The sequence below is a fragment of the Molothrus aeneus genome, chromosome 29, assembly GCF_037042795.1.
Source record: "Molothrus aeneus isolate 106 chromosome 29, BPBGC_Maene_1.0, whole genome shotgun sequence".
Taxonomy (NCBI): domain Eukaryota; kingdom Metazoa; phylum Chordata; class Aves; order Passeriformes; family Icteridae; genus Molothrus; species Molothrus aeneus.
The window spans coordinates 4582269-4601919 of record NC_089674.1 but is presented as its reverse complement, the minus strand read 5'-3'; the positions used below and the strand labels follow the sequence as shown (position 1 = coordinate 4601919).

Below are 19651 nucleotides of genomic sequence, written 5' to 3'. Positions count from 1 at the left end.
CAAAACATTCCAGGATTCTTAAAGACCGAGCTCAATTCCTCACCCATTTCCCACCCTCAACAAATTCAGACTCACCCAAGAACTTTTACTAAAGGAACCAGAACTCACTGACAAAAAAGCTCCTGTATTTCCCAGCAGGATCATCTGGATCCCAATGTGGGATTTACAACCTCTTAAAAGCAAAGCTGTTACTTTTATGACTTTTAGAGAAAAGAGCTGGATTTAATTGCTGCACCGGGGTGTCCCAATTATGGGCTTTGCTTGTGCTGCATGACAGCCACTGTAACAGGAACACCAAAATTGAGCCTGGGAGGGAGAAGTGGAAAAGTCTCCTGCTGGGAACGGGGTGGCACTGGGGTTCTTGGCTATAAAAAGTGAGGTGAGAGCACATTTACAGACATTTTCCAGAGGAGAAGAGCTGGACTTACTCCACAACCTCTCAGGCAGCAGGTAATGTGCTGGAACAACATCCCACATTCCCTTTTTATTTATCCAGTGCTTACAGATGCTCCTATTAAAAAAAACAATATTAGAAGAGACTGCAAAGGGCAGGTTTTAAGGAGCAGGGACATCAGAGCAGAAACCAGCTGAACACATCTGCCAAGCACCACCAGGGAATGCAACCTTTGAGGTCCACACATGCCTGGACTCAGAAATCCTAATTTAGATCTTCAGCCAAAATTGTCAGATGTCCAATCTCTTTCAAGTGAGCTAATCCACCCTTTGAGAGGCTGCAAATCCAGCTGGGGCTCCTGGCCAGGAGGAGCAGGTCAGAACGGGAGCAGGCACAGGGGGGATTCTTGGGGTGTCTGTGCAGGAGCTGGAATTCCACGATCGCTGGGAGCCCCTTCCAGCTCAGCACATTCCATGATTCTGTGAGCCAGAAATGCCTCATTTCCACCCCTCTGCAAGGTACAGCTGGAGCTGCAGGGCCTTTGTGAGCAGGCTTTTGGTGTTTTTGGTGGTTTTTTGTCTCTCCAGGATGGAGAAGCCCGGGAGGATGGTGGCCACTGTCCTGCTGTGCGTGCTGGCCGTGGGGCTGGGCCTGGCCCAGCACTGGTCCTACGGCCTCCAGCCAGGGGGCAAGAGGAGCACCCAGGCCCTGCTGGGACCATTCCAGGAGGTGGGTCCTGGGCTGGGAAACAACCCTGGCCTGCAAAACAGGCAGCCAAAAAGGTGACAAAGGGTTCCCTCTGCACCTGGCCCTGTGTCTGTCCCCCAAACACCCCCAGATCTGGGGATGAACACTTTGGTTGAAGGAGGATTTGGAAAAACAGGGGCGAGGTGACATTTGTCAGCCTGGCACAAAGAACAGTGCATTGCAGCTGGCAGAAGTAAAACTATTGTGTGGAGAAAAATAGATATATTTTCATAATCACTGTGTGTAAAATATCTTTGAACTTTCACTGAATAATTTGGGCAGCCAGCTCCCAGGGAGGGATGGAGCTCTGAGGTCCAGGTTAAATCTGATTTCATCCTCTCCCCAAACTGCAACCTTCTGATGGGTTATTTTGTGACAATTCCTCCACTTCCCTTAACATTTTGGCAATTTGCAGGTGGTGGGTGCTCAGCAATTAAACGACAAAGCACATGTGCAAGGTTGTGTCCAGCAGTGGTTTTCCCCTCTTTTCCAATCAATACTTCATGTCTTGTTCCTCCTCATTTCAGCATCCTGGGGCTCGTGAGAAGGTGAATGTCAGGTGTGCAGTGAACACTCCACCACACAATTGCAGGGCTGTAGTTTCATCTCCATCTGTACCTGGGGTTGCTTTTGGCAGAAAAATCTCCCTTCTCCCTTCCAGAAGATTGTGTCACTTGCTTGTGTCACTTTTCCAATCCAGATTCCAAATGAAATGGAAAAGTTAGAGGAGGTGCAGCAGAGTGAGTGCCCAGGCTCGTACCAGAATTCCAGGATCAGGGATCTGAAGGAGGCCATGGTGAGTAATGTGGTTTTTCTGTCATCACTATGGGAAAATCTAAAGGAGATACATGAGGGGAGGGGAAAACAGGGGTGGAGGAGGATGAGGGAGTAAAGTTTAGCTCCCATGAGGAAATACCGGCTCTGATCTTTCTTATTATGGAATCCCAGGATGGTTTGGGTTGGAAGGGACCTAAAATCCACCTTGTCCCATGGGCAGGGGCACCTCCCACTGGACCAAAATTACCTGCAGAGGTCCCTCCCTGTCACCTGCAGCGTTCCCAAAGCCCTCGCTGGACACTGCCAGCGCAGGGATCCCTCATTCCAGAGCTCCCCTGGCAGTGACATTTCCTGCCTCAATCAACCCAGACCGAGCCCAGCCCCCGGCCCCCGGCCCCTGCAGAGCCACAGCAGCCCCGGCTCTGCCCCAGAGCTGCCCCAGGGCTGTCCCAGGGCTGTCCCTGTCCCTGTCCCAGAGCTGTCCCTGTCCCTGTCCCAGAGCTGCCCCAGAGCTGTCCCAGAGCTGTCCCTGTCCCTGTCCCTGTCCCTGTCCCAGAGCTGTCCCAGTCCCTGTCCCAGAGCTGTCCCTGCCCCTGTCCCAGGGCTGTCCCAGGGCTGTCCCTGTCCCTGAGCTGTCCCTGTCCCTGTTCCTGTCCCTGTCCCTGTCCCAGAGCTGCCCCAGAGCTGCCCCAGAGCTGTCCCTGTCCCTGTCCCTGTCCCTGTCCCAGAGCTGTCCCTGTCCCTGTTCCTGTCCCTGTCCCTGTCCCAGAGCTGTCCCTGCCCCGTCCCAGGGCTGTCCCTGTCCCTGTCCCTGTCCCAGAGCTGTCCCTGTTCCTGTCCCTGTCCCAGGGCTGTCCCTGTCCCAGAGCTGTCCCTGCCCCAGAGCTGTTCCTGCCCCTGTCCCAGAGCTGTCCCTGTCCCAGAGCTGTCCCAGGGCTGTCCCTGTTCCTGTCCCTGTTCCTGTTCCTGTCCCTGTCCCAGGGCTGTCCCTGCCCCTGTTCCTGTCCCTGTTCCTGTCCCTGTCCCTGCTGCTGTCCCAGGTCTGTCTCTGCCCCAGGGCTGTTCCAGGGCTGCTGTCCCTGTCCCTGTCCCAGAGCTGTCCCTGTTCCTGTCCCTGTCCCTGTCCCTGTCCCGGGGCTATTCCTGTCCCTGTTCCTGTTCCTGTCCCTGTCCCAGAGCTGTCCCTGCCCCTATCCCAGAGCTGTCCCTGCCCCTGTCCCTGTCCCTGTCCCTGCCCCTGTTCCAGAGCTGTCCCTGTCCCAGAGCTGTCCCAGGGGGCTGTCCCTGTTCCTGTCCCTGTTCCTGTCCCTGTCCCAGGGCTGTCCCTGCCCCTGTTCCCGTCCCTGTCCCTGTCCCAGGTCTGTCCCTGCTGCTGTCCCAGGTCTGTCTCTGCCCCAGGGCTGTTCCAGGGCTGCTGTCCCTGTCCCAGCTGCTGTCCCTGTCCCTACCCCAAGCTGTCCCTGTCCCAGGGCTGTCCCAGGGCTGCAGGGCACAGCCAGATGGCAGCTGCTGCTCCCAGGGTCCCCAGGCTGGAAATGCTTTTCCATTTGGCTGCTGCACAAAGCTCACAGCTGAGTTCACTGACACACACAGGGAGCCTTCTCAGGCAAATCTGTGCTTTTGCATTAACCCAGCAGCCCCTTGATGGGGCCAGATGGGCACCATTTCCTGGGCAGTGTCCCTGGGCCATCCCAAAGCTCAAGCTCTGCTTCAAAGTTGAAGCCAAACCCCAAAGCTCTCGAGGCTCACCGAGGAGCCAGGCCTGGAAAAGGCTCCTAAAATCAGGACCAGTAATGCAGAGCCTGAATTCCACTGGATTTTCACGCAGAAACTACCTAAATAAATATGATTTTAGTTCATCTTTAATCCTATTTGTACTGAACATGTATTGGAATCGCGGCCCATGACTGAACAGTGAAGAGCCAGCAGCACTAATTTACCATAGTTAAGTATATTTTTACTGCAAGAGATGATGTTAGGCAGGAAAACACACCAGAATAATTCCCAGGATATTTGAAATGAGTCCTTTCTGGCTCACTGAGGGAACTTGGCCTGTCTTGGCAGAGCTGAAAGGACCAAACCCCACCAGATCCTGAGGTTTGCTCAGGAACTTCTCATTTCTTGCTGCTTAATAACACTGAAAACAAATGAGCTTTTCCCACACCCAGATTTTCCAACCCAACACATTCCTGGTGTTGCTACAGGAATATTAAACAGGGAAAAAGAGGGGAGTGGCTGGAAATGTTCCACCCTATGGAAAAACTCCAATTATCATCATTTCCTGGGGAAGGTGGGAGGCAGCACAAAATTCCCCTCCCTGAGGCACCTCAGGGAACAAAGCCCCAGATATTCACCCAGTTCATCTCCCTCCAAATCACCCCAGGGCTTCATCTCTGTGCTATTTTAGCACCTGAAAATTCCATCCTCAAGTCCTTTCTGCTCTTTAAACCCAGAATCTGGTGTGTGGTTACAGGAGAGGCTGGTGGAGGGAGAAGGCAGAAGAAGGAAGGTTTAAAAATTTCCAAAGTGAAATGGAGCCAGAGGTTTCAAAATTGTGTTAAAATAAATTCCTCCTCAGATGGCCTTTGCTTGGATCAATATGTGAATAAATATTCTGACATTGCATTAAAACAGTGGAAAATTGTTGTGTGGATTATTGGATTTATGTAGAAGAGCACACATCCAGCCCAGAGTGGGAGCAGCAGAGAAGGGGCTGCTTTGGGTCCTGCAGGGACAATTTGGATGTGACAAATTTGTTTTACATGTCCAGACAAAACCACGGCCTCATCTCACTCCCTCTGGGTGACACAGCAAGGGGAACCTGGATAAGAGAACAAACTCCTTTTGGGATTAACTCCCCTTTCCCCCAGTGGGCCATGGAAGACTTTTACTGCTCTTTTTTCTGGTCCAGTCATAAAAACTACATTTATTTGAAAAATGTATTTACAAACTTTACAACAATCATTACATTTAAAAACCCCACAAAGATGTGTACACCTTGCTTTACAGATTCAGTGAATCACGTGGCATTTACCCAGAGAGCTGCAGTCCCTTCCCAAAGCGCTCTCCAGAGCCACTTTAAAGCTGAATTTTTTACTGATTCAGTTGCAAAGGACTGAAAAAAAAACCCCAAACATTTTATTTGCAGTCTGCAAAAGTGGATTTGCACTGAAACCACCAACCCAGGATCCCAGAACACAAAAACTCCTTCCACAACACCCAAATCCTCCTGAACTCCCAGCAAACACATCCCAGGGTTTAGAGTGATGAAACCTTTGTAATACCACAGTAAGAAAAATGAATCAAATGTACTTTGGGGTGAACTCTGCCTAAAAATACAAACCAGCACCACATGGACCTGAAAAATGGGTTAAGGTGTGAACCTCCTTTGAGTAACCCTGTAGTGCCCAAAGCATCCTAGAAGTGATTTAATTAATGTTCAGAGAGAAGAATCAGGGGAACCTTGTGCTTTTGAACAGCCAGAAAATCCCATTATTTGTTTATTTTTCCTCCCTGCTGTACACTTTGGAAAAGCTTACCCTGGTCCACCGCAGGATTTGGTCTGCAACAGTAAAAATAAGGTCAAGTTTTTAATTAAAATAAAAATCATCAAAAGAAGGTAGCAGAAGCAGGTCAGGAATATTTTCACTATATAAAAAAATCAGTTAAATTACAGATTTAAAGTTATTATTTCCATTTACAATGGTAAAAATAAATAAGGAGAGGAAAATCTGGGGCACTGTCACTGCAAGTCCAACTCAGTGTGAGTCTGGAGCAAACAGGGGCTGGGAGCAGGGGCTTTATGGATGCAGGAGCCCAGAAAGCCCCTGCACGTCCATGCTGGAGCTCGGAGCCACTGCAGCCACAGAGCTGCCCCCTGGAATCCCTGTCCTTTCCTAACCCAATAATCCATGGCAGGCAAAGCTGCCTGCTCCCCTCTGGCCCTGATGTGGATTAGAGCCTGTCACAATTTTCAAGGAATTTATCACAGCACGACAAATTTTAATTAAAAGCTCCAGAAAACAAGTGTTGAGCACATTTCTCCAAAGGAGAAAAACTGAAATCCTCAAAGACTTGAAATTTCACAGCAGCTTTGAGCAGCTTGGCTCTGAAATGGGATTAGGTTTTGTCTCCTCTGCAGAGTGGCTGTTTTAACTTTGAGATTTGATTCAAAACCATGAACTGGGCAGAAATTGCTGTAATTTGTGGTGTGCAGAGATCATCATTATGGAATGTCCTCTTCCCATTTGAAACCCTGCAGCTGAAAACACATTAGAGGCATTTCCTAAAGCACCTAATTAACCTGAAGAGATGATTCTCATTTAAAAACAAAGGTAGAGACACCTTAAATTTCCTCTGAAAATTAAATCTCCCAACTCAAGTCAGGTACCCGAGCAAAGAGCAAACACTTCACAAATGAGGATTCCAGTGGGATTTCTCCTAAGAGTGGGCACTTAATTCCACTCATTTAAAATCAGTTGAATACCCTCACACACTTAAATGCCCAATTGCCTTTAAAAATCTGACATTTGGATGATTTTTTTCCCCCAAAACTGACCCAAAGCCCTGAATCATTTGGGCACAGAACAGAAATTCCATCTGCACCTCTGAGCCCAGTGATGCCAACTTTTATCAGCCAGGTAAGAGAACTGGACACCACTTTGGGGACATTGCTAAAAGGAGCAGGAGTGGGACAAGCTTAAAACTCTAGAACATAAATAATACTGAGAAGGGAAAAAAGAACCAAATTTAGAGCCCTTTCTGGCAAATTTGCCAGTGAAATGCCCAAAATGCCCTGAGAAGGGAAAACTTGTTCTGAACTCTTTGGTGTGAGCTGCTCCTCTCCTCCCAGTCAGGGGGTGCCCATCCCAAACTGGGCAGGCACAGGGAGGGACAGGAGAATCCTGACCTTGTGAGCAGCAAAGCCAGGGCAGGTTTAAGGTGAGAGGAGCAGTTTCAAGGCAGGGCAGAGCTGAAGGTGGCAGCTGCACTGCCCAAGGAAAGGCAGAGAGGGAGGGATAATTCACCACTGACATGCCAAAGATTCTGCTCAAAATCCTGGTCTGTAACTGCAAAAAATGCAGCCAGAGCCAAATCTGAGAGCAAATAGCTGGTTAAAAATCAGCTGAAAAATTCTTCCTAAGGTCAGACCTCCTCCTGTGAGTGTTTTCTGCACGGAGTTTTCCTTCTCCAGGAAAAAACCTGGATGCAAAAGCTACCTCCATATGTTAAGGTTGTTAAAGCAGAACAAAAAGGCTGGAAAAGAGGACTCCAAAGTCACTTAGAACCAAAACACCCAAACCTGACAGCTCAGTCTGCTTGCCCACATCAGGGAAACCATTCCTGGGATCCCTGCTCAGCCTCCCCTGCTCCCGCTGATTCACTCAGAGTTAAACCCACCCTGTCTGAAACGCACCCAGCACTGAGGGCAGAGGCAGGAAAGGCACTGAATTGACCACAGGTGCTGTCAGGATGCACTTCAGCCAGCTCAGAGCACATCCTGCTGTTCTGCCTGAAGCAGAACCCTCAGACAAAAAGCTGCTTTGAGGGGAGCTTTCAGAGGATCCCGGGGTGGTGCAGAGCCAGGGACGGAGAGTGCACAGGAAATGGAAGGGCAGGAAAACCCAGAGGTCTTCAAGTCAAGCAGTGTCTGTGTCCAGGAACACAAGGAGGAGCTGACAGTGCCCCAGAGAGGGGAAAAGCTGCCCAGGGTGTCCAGGGAGGCTCCCAAGAGCTCCCCTGAGGAGCAGCAGCCTGGAGCCAGCTGGAAGTGTGTGCAGCAGTCAGGCTGGGGATGGATGGGATGTGACTGCAGTGCCACCTCCAGAGCAGCTCCAGGCTGCAGCTGATGGCACTCTGGGATCACTCTGGGATGAGGGCAATCTGCTTCCAGCCCCTGCAGTCACACTGATGTCAAAAGAATTGGGAAGGACAAAAGAAAATGACAACTTCAGTCTGAGCAAAACCCTCCTGGGGGTGGTTTTTGTTGGGTTGGGTTTTGTTGGGTTTGATTTTCCCTGAAAAAGATTTTGCTGAGGAAACTTTTCATTAGGTTTAACAAACTTTGGTTTTTCAGTAAGGTCAGAAACCCATTTCAGTCAGGGGAGCACAATAATGGCCCTTGAACCCCCAGCCCAACAATAATTGTGTTTCCTGCTGTGAGCAACACCCTCAGCAGGGTTTTAGTAGCTCTTCCCAACTTCTACAAGATAATCAGAAGCAAAATGACAGAATGAACAAACAAAATTATTTCCTGGAAGAGAAAGCAAAATCTTCATCAATATTGATGATAAATAAAGACGCCACAAGGTGTTTATGGAACTGGTACCAGTAAAGTCCTGGTGCCAGTAAAGACCTGGTATCAGTGCAGTGGTACCAGTCCAGCCCTGGTACCAGTACAGGTGGTACCAGTAAAGTTCTGGTACCAGTACAGGTAGTACCAGTAAAGTTCTGGTATCAGTGCAGTGGTACCAGTAAAGTTCTGGTACCAGTACAGGTGGTACCAGTAAAGTTCTGGTATCAGTGCAGTGGTACCAGTAAAGTTCTGGTATCAGTGCAGTGGTACCAGTCCAGCCCTGGCCAAAGTGCAGCTTTTGTCATCTCCAACATTCACAGGAGGGGTTTTCCCAGCCCATTAAAAGCACAAAATGAGATCTTGTACCAAAGCACCAGAGCTGGGCACAGACCCTGAGCCCTGCAGTGGTGCCACAGTGAGATCAGCCAGGATTCCCAGTGCCACTGGAAGGAGCTGCTGGGATTGCAGCAGCGACCAACCCAGGACAGACAAGCCCAGGAGGGAGGGGAATTGCAGCAGGGACAGGTCTGGATCAGTGTCTCAGGGAGGGAGCCCCGTCCCAAGCACATTTCCTGTGTGGGATTTCCCAGGAAAGCTCCAGGGCCAGGGGAGATGCCAGCTGGCTGGGAATGAAGCAGCCACTGCAGGCTGGGCACTGCTGGGGCCCCAAGTGCTCAGGGCAGCCCCTGCTCCGAGGACACCACGCTGGATTTCCTGGTTTTGGGGGGCGGAGGGGGAGGTTTGGCCTCTCGCCTGCTGGGCAGCGCTGGAGCAACCTGAGGAGATGGAAACACAACAATAAATCACTGCTGGTGAGTGGAAGGCATTCTGCTTCACCAAATGAGAAACCCAAAAGTCCTGATGGCTCCTTCAGGAGCAAAGCTTGGAGTTCAGCCTCAGCTCCACGTGACAGGGCCAAGCAAGGACAGACCCCAGGAGACACCAGAAGCTGAAATGTTTCAGTTGCTAGAGCATGCCTAGGACAGACTTTAATTGCTCCTGACCTGCAGCCCAACTTCAGCATTTATCCTCCTTTTGGAGATCAGTAAAATGGCTACAAACCCATTTCCTTCCAGGTTTCAAAATTCAGGTTTTTTTTTCTCCTGCTGGCTGGGTGAGCTGCCCCAAAAGGATGAAAAATGTGTTCAAATGAGAATGGCAGAACTTTACACCCTAAAATGGAAGCAAGGGCAGCTCTAATTAAACAAGGCACATCCTGCCTGCCTGCAGAGGGGCTTGGAGGGCGTTTCCTGCTCTTGCAGAAAACTGCACTGAGGGGGGGCTCATGTGGTCACTGCCTGTTTTAAGGGGCATCCTGTAAATAAAGGAGATGGGAAAGGCCAGGAGAGGGAGGAGGTTGTGTGGTTCATCACTCCTCAGCCAAAACTCAACATTTCAGGATTGTTTTAACCAAAGGAAGACAGACCCAACTTCACAGCACCAAACGAACAAACCCCTTCAGAAAACCCTCCCCAGTCTCCAGCCCTGTGAATCCTTGCCCTCTGGCTGCCAGCCAAGGGGATGCTGCAGGCAGGACATGGCAGTAATTAGTTTCCTTACAAGACCCAAGGGAAGGAGGCTCTTTTGTTAATCCTCTTGATCCAGTGATTCCCACAGCATCCCTGGAGCTGGGATCTCTCTGCTGTCACAGTCACTTCCAGCCAAGTCAAGGGCAAAGAAGAAAAACTTCCCCCTGATCCCATATTTCAAGGCTTTATTCCAGTGTCACAGCACTGAATTAAGTGATGGGCTGTCTTCCTGTGCTGCTAAAGTAGTTGTGATCCATCTCCAAATTCTTTTTGGACAAATCCCAGTTTATCTCACTCAGGTACCCCCAAATCCTCTCTGTAAACTGGACTGGGGGAGACAGCCCTCCCTTTCAACTGCAAAATGTAATTCCTGACAGGTTTTGGGAGGGCTCCATCCCTCTCTCAGTCACAACAGGATCCTTTCTTTGCTTCCCACTGCTAAGGAATTACTCTGGCACCAGCAGCACCTTCATTCCAGGGGCAGGTGAAACGATTCTGACACAAGATTTGCATGTCAGGGATTCCAAACAGCCTGGAGACACCCAGGTGTGAGAGAAACATCAGTGATGCAGCACTGACACAGGGGCAGTTTGATATTCCTATACTGAGAGAGGGGCAGTTTGATATCCCTGCACTGACACAGGGACAGTTTGATATCCCTGCACTGACACAGGGACAGTTTGATATCCCTATAGTGACACAGGGACAGTTTGATATCCCTATAGGGACACAGGGACAGTTTGATATCCCTGCACTGACAGAGGGGCAGTTTGATATCCCTGCACTGACCAGGGACAGTTTGATATCCCTATAGTGATAAGGGACAGTTTGATATCCCTATAGTGACACAGGGACAGTTTGATATCCCTGCACTGACCAGGGACAGTTTGATATCCCTATAGTGACACAGGGACAGTTTGATATCCCTGCACTGACAGAGGGACAGTTTGATATCCCTATAGTGATAAGGGACAGTTTGATATCCCTATAGTGACACAGGGACAGTTTGATATCCCTGCACTGACACAGGGACAGTTTGATATCCCTATAGTGACACAGGGACAGTTTGATATCCCTGCACTGACCAGGGACAGTTTGATATCCCTATAGTGACACAGGGACAGTTTGATATCCCTATAGTGACACAGGGACAGTTTGATATCCCTGCACTGACACAGGGACAGTTTGATATCCCTATAGTGATAAGGGACAGTTTGATATCCCTATAGTGACACAGGGACAGTTTGATATCCCTGCACTGACCAGGGACAGTTTGATATCCCTGCACTGACCAGGGACAGTTTGATATCCCTGCACTGACAGAGGGACAGTTTGATATCCCTATAGTGATAAGGGACAGTTTGATATCCCTATAGTGACACAGGGACAGTTTGATATCCCTGCACTGACACAGGGACAGTTTGATATCCCTGCACTGACACAGGGACAGTTTGATATCCCTATAGTGATAAGGGACAGTTTGATATCCCTATAGTGACACAGGGACAGTTTGATATCCCTGCACTGACACAGGGACAGTTTGATATCCCTATAGTGACACAGGGACAGTTTGATATCCCTGCACTGACACAGGGACAGTTTGATATCCCTATAGTGATAAGGGACAGTTTGATATCCCTATAGTGATAAGGGACAGTTTGATATCCCTATAGTGACACAAGGACAGTTTGATATCCCTATAGTGACACAGGGACAGTTTGATATCCCTATAGTGACACAGGGACAGTTTGATATCCCTATAGTGATAAGGGACAGTTTGATATCCCTGCACTGACACAGGGACAGTTTGATATCCCTATAGTGACACAGGGACAGTTTGATATCCCTATAGTGATAAGGGACAGTTTGATATCCCTATAGTGATAAGGGACAGTTTGATATCCCTGCACTGACACAGGGACAGTTTGATATCCCTACAAGAAAATCACTCCATGGAATTGAGACAAAGGGCAGGGTTTAAATACTGGCTTTTAAAAAAGTCACTGATGGCTTGAAAAATCAGATTCTGCTGAGCTGAGGCTTAGAAGGAGACACTGGAGACCTCTGAAAATTGTGATTTTCCCCCCACACTTCTTTTTCAGCCCAAATCATTGCAGTATTTTGGGCTGATCATGTTTTTGAAATTTTGCTGCTGGTGTGTTTTCCATGTCTCTGCCACCCCCACACACTTTTTTCCTGACCAAGGACAACACAACTCCCACTTGGAAAAAAATAATAAAGGCACTGCCCTCCACTGCCTTCTCCTGAAGGAAAAAACCCTTTTTTCCTTCTTCTGTGGTTTCAGGGAGTGAAGCAGTGAAATGATGAGACAGGTTTCAAGCAGCACCACCCTAAGATCAGCTTGGAACATTCCACTGGTGCCTCCTGCTCCAAAGCTGCTCTCCAGAAGCTGTCAGCCCCCATTTCCTCACCTCCACAGAGTTCCTGGGGGTGCTGCTCTCGTAGGGTTTGCTTTTGGGGGGAGGGGGGGGTGGTGTGGCCAACCCATCAGCCTGCAAGGAGGGGGAGCCTGGGAACAAGAAGAGAAGACATAACACAAAATAAGGAAAAATTAAGAACAAATAAGAAAAATTTAAAAAAAGGACAAATAAGAAAGGAGAGAAGGGAAAGGGAAATGGGGTTGCACACAGACTTTAAGGGAGATTCATTCAGTGCCCTCTGGTTTCCCTCTGTGAGCAGCTCCTGCTCCAGCACTGAGCCTGCCTGGACGTGCTGGGTCCAGCTGAGTCCCCCTCCAGCTCCCAATGCCCTGAGGAGTTTCCCCTTCCCCAGAGGGCTCTGAGCTGCCCCAGGGAGCAGCAAACTGCTTCCATCAGCACATCTGGGCAGCAAACTGCTTCCATCAGCACATCTGGGCAGCTCCTGGGGCTGCCCCTCAGAACTCACTTTGATTTTAGCTCCAGCTGATGGAGGAGATAAAACCCAAACTTCAGAAGGATTCCAGCAATTAAAGCCTTGCTAAGGAGAAGAGAGAGGCTTTACATCCCTTTCATGGATCTTTCTTCACAGAGTTCCTGAATTTGTTTCTGGTTGTCTCCCCAACTGCCCTGGTAAGGATTTTTTTGTTTTCATCTTCTCATGACAATTTTATGCTGGTTTGGATCATTATCTGCACTGGATTCTGACTGGATACCCACACAGAGACAGTCAGGTCCTGCCCAGGAACTTCTGTTCCTCTCAAAAAAGAGCAGCAGACAGAAATGCAGCAGCCAGGGACTTCTAGGGGTGGAACTGCCCAAGGATTTTTATTTTTACCTTAAGCCACATTTAAAGGTGCTTCAGAATTAACTACAGAATTTCCTGAATATACAAGAAAGGGTTTTTTTCCCCTCTTCTTTTCCAGGATCAGATTATTACTGTTTCACATTCAGCATGTTTTTGAAACCTTTGAAATGATTCCTTTTGTTAATTCTTGAAGATAAATTCCACCATTTACAGCTGACTGTCCAAGCTGCACAGCAAGCTCTCCTAGAACTCTGCCATGTGAGGGGAGGTACTGTTCATTAACTGTTCATTAATGAACAGAACCCTCAGGGCTTGCATTGATAATTTAGGCACAGATCACAAACACCCTGGGATCCCTGCAGGGCCCTCCTGGGATCCACTGGAGATGCTCCTGCAGACCTGACTGGTGATTTACAGCCACCTGCACTGACTGCACTGCTGTTTGCTTCAGGGTTTAAAAACCTGCCCAAAATTCAGAGTCATGGGACAGGTGGGGTTGGAAGGACCTTAAATCCCACCCAGTGCCACCCCTGCCATGGCAGGGACACCTCCCCCTGTGCCAGGGGGCTCCAGCCTGGCCTTGGGCACTTCAGGGATCCAGGGGCAGCCACAGCTGCTCTGGGAATTCCATCCCAGCCCCTCCCCACCCTCCCAGGGAGGGATTTCCCCCAAAATCCCATCTAACCCTGCCCTCTGGCACCTTAAAACTGTTCCCCTGTCCCATCACTCCACAGCCCTGTGAAAAGTCCCTCCCCATCCTTCTTGTCCAGGTCAATACAGGAAAAAACAAGAAAGGAACTGAGAAACTCAGAAACTGTTCCCTGGAGTTCCTGTTTTGCACTGCTTCAGCAAGTGATGTGCAAGCCACAGATCTGCTCTTTGATAGCACAGCCAAATTCTGTTCTCTGACAAGGATGATAACCCCTGTCCTCCTGGGAAACTGAGGCAGGGGGCACCTGGCATGCACTGGTGATAATAACTGCACTCCAGAGGCAGCAGCTGGGGTTCAGTTCTCACTCTTTGTGCTCCAAAGCCCTGTCTGTAAAATGGAACAACACCACTGACCTCCAGCACCATTTTTCATGTACTCCCATGGAGTAAATCTTCACTTTCGAGATTTCCAAGAGCCCTGAGCTGTAACTCAGAGCAGCTCCTCCCTCCCTCCCCCAGCACCCACAGAGCCATTCCCACCCTGCCCCACCCCACCCCAGGACTTACTCTGGGTCCGGGGGGTTTTGGGGGTGATGGGGGGCGGGCTGCAGGCGGGCGGCTGCAGCGAGGGGCCCTGCAGCAGGGTCAGCCTGGAGTCCCCCAGCTGCAGACTCTTGGGCCTCTGGGCCCTCCCTGCTGGGCCCTGCTGGGAACAGAGAACACAGAGGTGAGAACAGCCAGGAACAGCCAGGGAACTGTCACAAACACCTGGAACACAGAGGTGAGAACAGCCAGGAACAGCCAGGGAACTGTCACAAACACCTGGAACACAGAGGTGAGCACAGCCAGGGACCCAGAACTGCCACAAGCACAGAGGTGAGCACAGCCAGGGAACCCAGAGCTGTCACAGTGTCACAAACACCTGGAACACAGAGGTGAGAACAGCCAGGGAACCCAGAGCTGTCACAGTGTCACAAACACCTGGAACACAGAGGTGAGAACAGCCAGGGAACTGTCACAAACACATGGAACACAGAGGTGAGAACAGCCAGGGACCCAGAACTGTCACAAACACCTGGAACAGAGAGCTGAGAACAGCCAGGGAACAGCCAGGGAACTGTCACAAACACCTGGAACAGAGAGCTGAGCACAGCCAGGGAACAGCCAGGGAACTGTCACAAACACCTGGAACACAGAGGTGAGCACAGCCAGGGACCCAGAACTGTCACAAACACAGAGCTGAGCACAGCCAGGAACAGCCAGGGAACTGTCACAAACACCTGGAACACAGAGGTGAGAACAGCCAGGGAACCCAGAGCTGTCACAGTGTCACAAACACCTGGAACACAGAGGTGAGCACAGCCAGGGAACAGCCAGGGAACTGTCACAAACACCTGGAACACAGAGGTGAGAACAGCCAGGGAACCCAGAGCTGTGACAAGCGTCACAAACACAGACACAGAGAGGTGAGCACAGCCAGGGAACCCAGAGCTGTCACAGTGTCACAAACACAGAGGTGAGAACAGCCAGGGAACAGCCAGGGAACTGTCACAAACACCTGGAACAGAGAGGTGAGAACAGCCAGGGACCCAGAACTGTCACAGTGTCACAAGCACAGACACACAGAAGTGAGAACAGCCAGGGAACCCAGAGCTGTCACAAGCACAGAGAGGTGAGCACAGCCAGGTGACCCAGAGCTGTGACAGTGACAGCACACCTGGCACAAAGAGGTGAACAGGAGTAAGCCCTGCCCTGGCCTGGCTGTGTCACAGGCACCCTCTGTGCTCCCAGGACACAGCCCAGCCTCCCCTGGGCTTCCTGAGCAGCACTAAACTGCTTTTAATGGTATTATTAATGTATTAATTAGTTGTATTAATTAACATATATTAATTAAGGAGGGAATGTGTTACACTGAAAAATTGCTGCAGTTCTGTGAATAAACTTTGGAGGGGAGTGAGGGTGAACTCTTTCCAAGAAATAAAGAAAAATAAAATTCTGGGTGCAGGTCAGGGCTGCTGGTGTCCTCCAGCTCCTGAGGGCTGTTAAATGAGTGTATTTTAGGCTTTACAGAGCAAATCCTTTGCATTTGGGAATTTACATCCAGCTCTTTCTAATGTCACAGCCTTTGTGCTCTTCACTCAAAAGAGGCCACCTCAGTGTGGCCTCAAAAGTGCAGTGCATAATACTGGGGTCCTTTTCAGGATTAGTTCATTGCTTCCCAGAACAGGCTGTCACCCAAACCCATCATTCAACTCTTTTTCAGAGGTCAGTTCTCCATCCCTGAGCAGTTCAGGGTTCCTCTCTGCACAGAAGGGACCACACACACAAGGCCCAGGCAGTCTTTGCCTCCCTCTGCCTTTCCAGCTCCCAGACAGCTCAGTCCAGAGCTCCAGAAAATCCCTCTGTGCAACTCCTGTGCTCACTGTGGAGCCATGGAGCAGAGCAGCCATAAAAGCAGCTTTTCCTGGGCTTTTCAGCATCCTGAGGCAGGACTGGAACTCTGGATGGCTCCTTCCCTTCAGAGATATTGGGGATTTCATCCAACAGCAATTCCAGAGGCAGAGTGCCAGGCCTCCTGCAGCTCCAACATCCACAACCCCAATTTTCCTGGGCTGGAAATGCTGTCAGTACCAGTGACAGCCCCCTGGCACCACAGATCCCCTTCTTAGAAACACTCTGCAGCCTCCAAGTGCTGGCAGCATCCCCCAGAGCTGATGGGAATTCCTGAGAATGGATCAGCATCACCTGTCCCTGCCAGATTCAGCTGGGCCTTGGGAGAGGAAAGGGAAACAGGAATTTCTGTTTTCTTGTTACTGTGAAAAATGAGCCTGTGTTAAATCACATTAGCAACCAACTTCAGTGAGATGAGGAGCACTGAAATACCCAGGTGCCTAATTCTCTCAGCTTCAGAGTGCAGCACAGTTTTTACAGGCACCAGGACAACATCCCAGGGTGTAACACAGTTTTTACATCTATCAGGACAATATCCCAGGGTGTAGCACAGTTTTTACATCTATCAGGACAATATCCCAGGGTGTAGCACAGTTTTTACATGCACCAGGACAATATCCCAGGGTGTAACACAGTTTTTACATGCACCAGGACAACATCCCAGGGTGTAACACAGTTTTTACATCTATCAGGACAACATCCCAGGGTGTAACACAGTTTTTACATCTATCAGGACAACATCCCAGGGTGTAGCACAGTTTTTACATGCACCAGGATAATATCCCAGGGTGTAACACAGTTTTTACATCTATCAGGACAATATCCCAAGCTGTAACACAGTTTTTATGTCCTTCAGGACAATATCCCAAGGTTGTACAGCTCTGCTTGTGGGCTGAAACTCCTCCCTGTGCTCTGGGTGACCACTCTGACCCCACTGTGAGCCCTAAAGCCCAGCAGCCTCTGGTCTGCTCCTCATCCCAGCCCCCTCTGGGGCTGCACATTCTGGTTTATTCCTCATCAATGACCACCCTGCCCTCACAGGGGCTGCAGCAGAGCCCAGCCTGGCAGATCCAGCCTTCCAGAGGTGCTGACTGAACCACCAGAGCATCTCCTCCCAAGTGCCTGATCCATCCCAGGGCTCTGCACCCCACAGGACACTGGATTTGTGCAGTGCTGCTGCCTGAGAGCAGCTGCACATGAGGCTGGGCAGCTGCATCCCTGCCTGGCTGAGCAGGGGCTCCTTGCTCCAACCCAAACAGGGCTTTGCCATGGTGCTGAGAGCACCCAGGGCTCAGCTCTGCTCAGCACCTCCTGCTCCCAGGCTGCACCTCCAGCCAAGCTGCACTTGGGCCTGTGACAGGAATTTTCCAAATTATGGAAGAGAATTACTCAGATGACTGAGCCTTGCTGGTATTTGAGCCCCTCCCAGTGTCTGATGGGCTCCCCCTGAGCAGCATGGCTGAGAGCAATGGAAACACTCAGCTCCTGCTGTGGCTTTATTACTGCTGTCATTACTGGGATGGGGTTTTTACCATTTTGGAAGTCAGTTCTGTTTCTGGCTCCTTCTCCACAATAACCTGAGACTTGCTAATGCTCCACTCCTTCCTCTTGAGTTTGCTAATCCTGTTGTCACCATCTTCTTTCACAGGCAGCTCCTCAGCCCTGGAAGATGTGGATATTCTCCTCTCCAGGAGAGGCTCCAGGGTAGATCTGTGGCCCAAAAGAGTGAGAAAAACATGAAACACAAGTCCATCAGACATGGCAAGGCTGTCTGTTAAAAAGCTGTGATCTCTCAGTTCGTGTAAGGGATTACTGTGAAAAGTGAGGCAGGACCATGGATTTTTCAGTGGGATTTGTGCTGTTACCCCTGGAATTCTGAGTGTGATGTGGTTTCTGTCCAAGGTAAAGTGTGATCTGCTTGCAGAGGGAGCCAGAGCTGCAGTTCCTGCTCAGCCCTGTTTCTCACCGACCTGCACCAAATCACCTGAACTCTGCTTATCCCAGTGTAAAGCCAATGTACAGACAAGTGACATCAGGGGATGTCCCCAGGTGTGGCAGCTCCTTTCCACACCATGGATGCAGCTGCAAACAGGGTGAAACAAGTGCTGTGTGCCTGATTCCCCTCTTGGCTGACCAAAACAAACCCCTTGGTGGTGCCTCACACCTGTTTTCCCGGGAAACAGAAGCAGTGGGCACCTGGAATGCACTGGGGATAACTGGGGCTCCACAGGCAGCAGCTGGGGTCAGTTCCCACTGTTTGTGCTCCAAAGCCCTGTCTGTAAAATGGAACAACAACTCTGACCTCCAGGAACAATTTTAATGTATTTCCATGGAGTAAATCTTGATTTTCAGAGCACCTGATTGTGGATGTGACAGTTTAGTCAGAGAGAGACAGAATTGAAACCATCTTGCAGCTGGTGTTGTGAACAGTTGTTTTCTCCTAAGATGTTTACCAAAGGGTGTTTTCTTCATTAGCCAGTGGTGTTCGGGTGTTGATTAAATGACCAATCAGGTGCACCTGGATCAGAAGGGTGGATAAAGGAATGGGTTTCTGATAAACTCAGGTTAACCTGCTGGAGACAGCCAGAGTCTGTGTGTGCCTCACTGCTGTTCCTGACTCAGGTGACACCTGATCCTGTGTAAGGCACCTCCCCCTGCTGCCAGTCACTGTCAGGTGTAGCCACATTTCTCCTCACAGAGAAAAGCAAGGCACAATTCTTCCCAAGAATATTTCTGAGTTTCACAACCTCAGAACCTCAGCGAAAGTAAAAACAATTTTTATCATTTGCTGTGCCTGTGTTTGTGCCAAAGTAGAATGCAATATGGAGATTGTTTACCCACAGTGATGGGGTTTTGTTTCCTTGGCCTGTCAGGGCCAGGTGTGTGTGTTGGGACTGTTGGCTGAGATTCTGTGCAGTGTGTGCAGAGTTGAGTGCTTGGTAGATTCAGTTTAGATGTAATATAATATAATATAGTATAATATAGTATAATAAAGTAATTAATTAGCCTTCTGATAAGATGGAGTCCTCCTCATCATTCCTCCCTGCCATGGGGATCCCTGCAAGTACTATAGTCAGGCACTGCCAGTCACTGCCATCACTGCCAGTCACTGTCATCACTGCAATCACTGCCAATCACTGTCATCACTGCAATCACTGTCATCACTGCCAATCACTGTCATCACTGCCAGTCACTGCCAATCACTGTCATCACTGCAATCACTGCCAGTCACTGTCATCACTGTCATCACTGCAAGTCACTGCCATCACTGTCATCAGTGCCAGTCACTGCCAGTCACTGTCGTCACTGCCATCACTGCCATCACTGCCATCACTGTCATCAGTGCCAGTCACTGCCATCACTGCCATCACTGCCATCACTGCCATCACTGCCATCACTGCCAGTCACTGCCATCACTGCCATCAGTGCCAGTCACTGCCATCACTGCCATCACTGTCATCAGTGCCAGTCACTGCCATCACTGTCGTCACTGCCAGTCACTGCCGTCACTGCCATCACTGCCAGTCACTGCAATCACTGCCAGTCACTGCCAGTCACTGT

The 19651-nt window shown here is 49.9% G+C and overlaps 2 protein-coding genes across 2 annotated transcripts in view; one reads left to right on the top strand and one right to left on the bottom strand.

Annotated features, from left to right (window-relative positions):
• Window positions 1-412: 412 nt before the first annotated feature.
• On the top strand, window positions 413-4551 carry GNRH1 (gonadotropin releasing hormone 1). The gene is made up of 4 exons (XM_066567198.1): window positions 413-450; window positions 982-1123; window positions 1842-1937; window positions 4392-4551. The coding sequence occupies exons 2-4, from the start codon at window positions 983-985 to the stop codon at window positions 4431-4433; spliced, it is 279 nt and encodes a 92-aa protein (XP_066423295.1). The 5' UTR covers window positions 413-450; window position 982; the 3' UTR covers window positions 4434-4551.
• Window positions 4552-8499: 3948 nt separating this feature from the next.
• The window catches only part of DOCK5 (dedicator of cytokinesis 5), an 85853-nt gene continuing 74701 nt past the window's right edge, over window positions 8500-19651 (bottom strand). Inside the window, exons 49-52 of the mRNA XM_066567197.1 lie at window positions 17623-17800; window positions 14207-14345; window positions 12175-12272; window positions 8500-8989 (exon numbers count right to left, since the gene is read on the bottom strand). Coding sequence (XP_066423294.1) covers window positions 8888-8989; window positions 12175-12272; window positions 14207-14345; window positions 17623-17800 — 517 coding nt within the window. The 3' untranslated portion in view covers window positions 8500-8887. The remainder of the gene's footprint in view (window positions 8990-12174; window positions 12273-14206; window positions 14346-17622; window positions 17801-19651) is intronic.

Coding starts and splice junctions, on each gene's coding strand:
- GNRH1 (XM_066567198.1), top strand. CDS start 983: ATGGAGAAGCCCGGGAGGATGGTGGCCACTGTCCTGCTGTGCGTGCTG. Junction 1,124..1,841: donor TGCTGGGACCATTCCAGGAG/GTGGGTCCTGGG, acceptor TTTCCAATCCAG/ATTCCAAATGAAATGGAAAA. Junction 1,938..4,391: donor GGGATCTGAAGGAGGCCATG/GTGAGTAATGTG, acceptor GTGTGGTTACAG/GAGAGGCTGGTGGAGGGAGA.